The following is a 5563-nucleotide window of genomic DNA, read 5'->3' on the forward strand; positions in this document are numbered from 1 at the left end:
TTGACTTAGATGTGCTGTGCACCAGTGTTCAAGAGAATGCCCTGTCCTTCAATCCACTTACTGAAAGTGATTGTAAGGACTTGTGCAAACACATTAAGGCTGAGTTTCAGAAGGTTGGTGTGGCAGATCCTAAAACTGTAGGTCCATTAGGCGCACCGTGTCACAAAGACAAAATTGTTGCGGACGGTAATTGTTTCTTTCGTGCAATTTCACAGGCCATTAGTGGCACACAAAAAGATCATAGGAAAATTAGACTTGCGATTGTGAAACACCTTTTAAATAATCCTTTAAAATATAACACACTATTGCGCGATGGTTATTTGTCTGTAGAAGACTATATCAGCGTGTCGAACATGCGTAAAGTTGGAACATGGGCCACTGAAGTAGAAATTCACGCCGCCGCGGATTATTTAGGTGTCAATGTATTTACATTTTATAATGGACATTGGCTTAAATATGGTTGTACTACCAAGCCTTTGTCGTCCAGTGGCATCTATCTAGAAAATATTAACAGTCATTACGAAAATGTAACTTGCGTCAAAATACCGAATGCTAATGCTTGTTATGAATGCTGCCAGATGTATCGCTTGTCAATGGAGGGCTATAATATTAGGTCTAAAAACGTAGCTCTGGTTAATGTAGATGATGAAATTCGTGTAAAATCTGTATTATCTAAGTATATACAGAAGAAAAAACAGAAGCATGTGAAAAATAGCTATAGCCAGCATCAGGAAATTATCAAAGAAACACGGAGGAAAAATTATAGTGATGATGTAGAGTATAGAGAGGGGAAAAAGGCTGCAGTTAATGTGTCAAATAAACATAGATACAGAACCAACATGCAATATAGAGAAAATCTTAAATCAACATATAGAAATAAATACAGCATAGATTTAGAATATCAGAATAAGCTTAAAGCGGCTAGTATTAACAAATATAGAGATAATTTAAGTTTTCAAAATAAACTTAAAGCTGCTGGTATAAATAAGTATAGACTTAATTTAAATTATCAAAATAGACTTAAAGCAGCTGGTATAAATAAGTATAGACTTAATTTAAATTATCAAAATAGACTTAAAGCCGCTAGTATCCACAAATATAAAGTTAATCTACAACATAAACAAAATGTCAAAGCAGCCAGTAAAGGTAAGTATAAAGTAAATCCCCTGCATAAACAGAATGTAAAATCATTTGGCAAACAAAAATATCACACTAATGAAGAATTTAGAAATAGGACTCGGGCAACATTCAGGAACAAGCAAAAGCAATTGAAACAACAATTAGAAAACTTTACTGTTGTTATGGAACGTTTTTTAAAGGAAAGTGAATATGGTCCAGAATACATTTGCTGCGTGTGTTTAAAACTCTTATTTAAAAACCAGGTCTTACCTTGTAGAAAGGAAGACTTTATGGCTAAACCAAAATGCGCGGATGTAGCTAATGCGTGTATCTCAGAGGCCTATTTGCATGCGTGTGATAACGATTGTCCGTCGCCATGCCCGCTTTTCGATTGTAGAAGCAGTTTATGGATCTGTTACACTTGCAATTCAAAACTGTGTAAAGGCCAGATGCCACCTGAGTGTTCAATAAATAATTTACAATTGGACGACATTCCACCTGAACTCTCCTGCTTGAACACTATTGAACAGCATATAGTTGCACTTAATATTAATTTTATGCAAATTTTAGCTTTACCAAAGGGTTTTCAAAGAGGCATTCATGGCCCTGTCGTTTGTGTGCCGTCAAGAGTTTCTGACTCAGTTCGGTTGTTGCCGCGTACTAATATGGACGGTTGTTTGTTGCCTGTTAAACTTAAGCGTAAACTTACGTATAAGGGACATTATGAGTATCAGTATGTAGACACAGCGCGTGTACGGAGGGCAATTGCGTTTCTTAAACAAAACAACCAATATTATTTTGACACTGATTTTAATGAAGAGTGGGTAAATGAGTTTGCCAGGGAAGAAGAGGAAACTGTAGATACAGGTGCAGAAGTTAATGTAGAAACAGAAAAGCAGGAAGAAGATTTAGATGATGAGCTTCTCCATGATAGACAGCGTCACTGTATGTACCAGGATACTTGTTTCATGCCGGTCGATATCGCTCAGGAAGCGCTGGATCATTATTTTGAGGGTGTTTTAAATTTGGCTCCAGCTGAGGGGAATAGTCCGGTTAGTTTATTAACTGATAAAGAAAATGAGGCTAAATGTTTTCCCAGGGAGTTTCCATATGGTCGTAATACATTTCATAGTCCTCGGCCTATTCGTTTGACCATGTGCAGGTATTTTATTAACCGGCTTTTGCATGTGGATAGTAGATTTTCGCAAAATTTTAAGTTTCTTTTCTTGGCTTTGTACATGTTAGAAGTTCAGCAGGTAGTTTCAAAAGTGTCGATAGCTTTGCGAAAGGGACATTCTGGTCCCAGTAATGCTGCTGCAGGTGAAGCAACTTTAGAAAATTTGTTACAGTATGATAATGGCTATCGTTTTATGCAGCCTATTAGAGGCACACCGCCCTTTTGGCAGTCGGCACAAAAGGATTTGTTTGCGTGCATTCGGCAGCTTGGTATTCCGACATGGTTTTGTTCGTTTAGTTCCGCTGATCTCCGCTGGTCAAGCCTTCTTAAAACGCTCTTAAAGCAGGAAGGTAGTACTCGGAGTGTTAAAGATTTAGATTGGGCAGAGAGATGTGATCTTTTGCGTCGTCACCCTGTAACTGCGGCTCGGATGTTTGATGCTCGTTGGCATCGTTTTTTGCGTAAAGTTATTCTGTCCCCAGCTCAGCCCATCGGTAAAGTGATAGATTATTTTTATCGCGTAGAATTCCAGCAGCGCGGGTCTCCCCACGTCCATTGTTTATTTTGGATAGAAAATGCCCCAAAGCTCGGTGTAAATAAAGATGAAGAGGTAGTTCAGTTTGTTGATAAATATGTTACCTGTGAAATACCCTCAGATCTGGATTTATTGGAAAAAGTTGCTTCGGTGCAGCAGCATTCTAAGCGTCACTCAAAAACATGTAGAAAAAAGAACAAAGTGTGTCGTTTTAACTTCCCGCGTCCGGTATCAGCGCGTACGTTTATTAAACATAAGGACCCAGAATCTGAACCTATTGTTAAGAAGGAGGAGGCACAGTTAATTGTGAGCGCGCTGAAGAATGCTGTTCTTGATGAAAATAACCTGTGTGTTAGTCTTGAAGAGTTGTTTGCGTCACTGGGGTTAACACAGTCCACATTCGAACAGGTGTACAGCGTTTTAGATGGACACACACACATAGTTTTAAAAAGGGAGGTTAGAGAAGCATTTATAAATAACTACAACGAGAAATTATTAACTTGCTGGAATGCCAACATGGACATTCAGTTCGTTGTAGATGCGTGGGCGTGCGTCGTATATATTATTTCGTATATTTCTAAAGCTGAGAGAGAGATGGGTTTACTTTTAAGTAATGCACAAAAAGAAGCTTCCAAAGGTAATGTTAGTGCGAAAGAGGCATTTAAAAAGTTAGGCAGCGTTTATCTTCATAATCGTGATGTCTCTGCGCAGGAAGCTGTCTATCGCGTAACAAACATGCACTTAAAGGAGTTTTCGCGTAAAGTTACTTTTGTCCCGACCGGCGATAATATAGTGCGTATGAGTAGACCAATTGGCGAAATAGATGATGAAATGGGGGATGATATTTGGATGACAAATATTATTGATCGTTATTTGAGTAGACCAAATGACAGCACATTTAATGACATGTGCATTGCGACATTCGTATCCGAATATCGCTTACTTGGTCCGTCTGATAAATGTAAAAACCCAATTCTTTTACAAAACAGATTAGGCGCAATTACTAAACGAACACGGACCAAGCCTGCTGTTGTTAGATATGCGCGATTTTCTGAGACTAACAACACAGAGTTATTTCATCAAAGTATTCTTCAGTTATTCTTTCCGTATCGCGTTGAGGCTGACCTTAAGCCGCCTCCATTTGAAACGTTTGAACACTTCTATAAAACTGGTGATGTGCGTTTGAGCGACGGGTCGATTCATTTAGTAAAGTCGATAGTTGATTCCAATAGGCGTCGATTTGAACTTGCAGCTGAGGATCTGGATGAAGTGTATGAGCAGATGGAGTGTGGAGAGATTCAGGAGGATGCGTGGGGCTTGCTCTGCCCAGAACAGGAAGTTGAGAGGTTGGAGTCGAGGGAGGAGTTCAGAGAGATGTTGCAGGGTGTTGGTTCTGAGCAGGAGCAAGAGGCTATTCCAGACTTAGCTGTAAGAAACGAACAAGTTTGTCATATAGAGAAGAGAAATGTCATGAGTCGTCAAGAGGGTCTTTCACTTGTGAAAACTCTGAATGAGCAACAGTTGTCCATTTTTTACAAAATACGGCAATGGTGCTTAGATAAAGTAGCCGGTAGCAACCCAGAGCCATTGCATGTGTTTATCACGGGTGGGGCAGGCACTGGGAAAAGTCACTTGATCAGGGCAATTCAGTACGAGGCATCGCGATTGTTTGCTCCTATTTGCCATAGTCCGGATAGTGTTAGCGTTTTACTTACGGCTCCGACAGGGATAGCAGCGTATAACTTACAGGCGGCAACTATCCACACCACGTTTAGTATCGGTACTAATGTTTCCCTCCCCTACACTCCGCTAGGAGAGGAAAAGATTAATACCTTGCGCGTTAGATACATGGATTTACAAATTGTAATCATTGATGAAATATCCATGGTCGATAAAAAGTTATTTACTTATATTCATGGTCGATTGCGTCAAATTAAACAGACAAGTGACTTTTCTCCATTTGGAAATGTTTCTATTATAGCAGTTGGGGATTTCTTTCAATTATCGCCGGTCATGGGTCACGCTCTGTACAAAGAAGATGTAGGCGTTAATCTATTTACAGATTTATTCAAAATTGCGGAGTTAAAAACTGTAGTTAGACAAAATGATAACACTTTTGCAGAGCTATTGAATCGACTTAGAGTGCGCTCAAGAGAGACACCACTGCTTGATAATGATATAGATATATTAAAACGATGTGAAACAGGCGAGGATCCAGACGTATTGCATATTTTTACAAAGAATAGCTTTGTTACAAATTATAATTTAAAGATACTGAATAAAGTATGTCCAGAAATCATTACAATTAGTGCGCGTGATTTTGGATATGACAAAAACGCTGGTAAGTTAACAGAAATAAAAGGTCATCTCCGTAAATCCAAACTAGCCTGTTTGGAGGAGACATTAGTTTTAGGTGTAAATGCGCGCGTTATGCTTTGTAAAAATGTAGATTTGGCTGACGGTCTAGTAAATGGGGTATGTGGTATAATTACATATATAGTTGAAAATCCAGAGAGAAAATTGCCTCCTTTAGCAATTTATGTTAAATTTGATGATGATCGAGTAGGCGCGCAGAGGAGGAGGCAAACACGTACCCCTGCAGACCTGACTGGTTCTACTCGCATAGAACCAGAAGAAGAACAAGCGAATAAACGAGGGGAGAAGCGTCGTCAGTTTCCACTTAAACTTGCGTGGGCGTGTACAGTTCATAAAGTACAGGGCGTAACCGTAGA

General features: G+C 39.3%; 1 protein-coding gene across 1 annotated transcript; it reads left to right on the forward strand.

Annotated features, from left to right (window-relative positions):
• Positions 1–1409: 1409 nt before the first annotated feature.
• Positions 1410–5558, forward strand: LOC129411441 (uncharacterized; the record flags this gene model as incomplete). The annotated part of the gene is made up of 1 exon (XM_055162263.1): positions 1410–5558. A coding segment is annotated over exon 1 (4149 nt), but the record flags the coding sequence as incomplete, so codon positions are not given.
• Positions 5559–5563: the final 5 nt, after the last annotated feature.

This window comes from Boleophthalmus pectinirostris, unplaced genomic scaffold (assembly GCF_026225935.1).
Source record: "Boleophthalmus pectinirostris isolate CB_2022bp ecotype Guang Dong unplaced genomic scaffold, ASM2622593v1 HiC_scaffold_457, whole genome shotgun sequence".
Taxonomy (NCBI): Eukaryota; Metazoa; Chordata; class Actinopteri; order Gobiiformes; family Gobiidae; genus Boleophthalmus; species Boleophthalmus pectinirostris.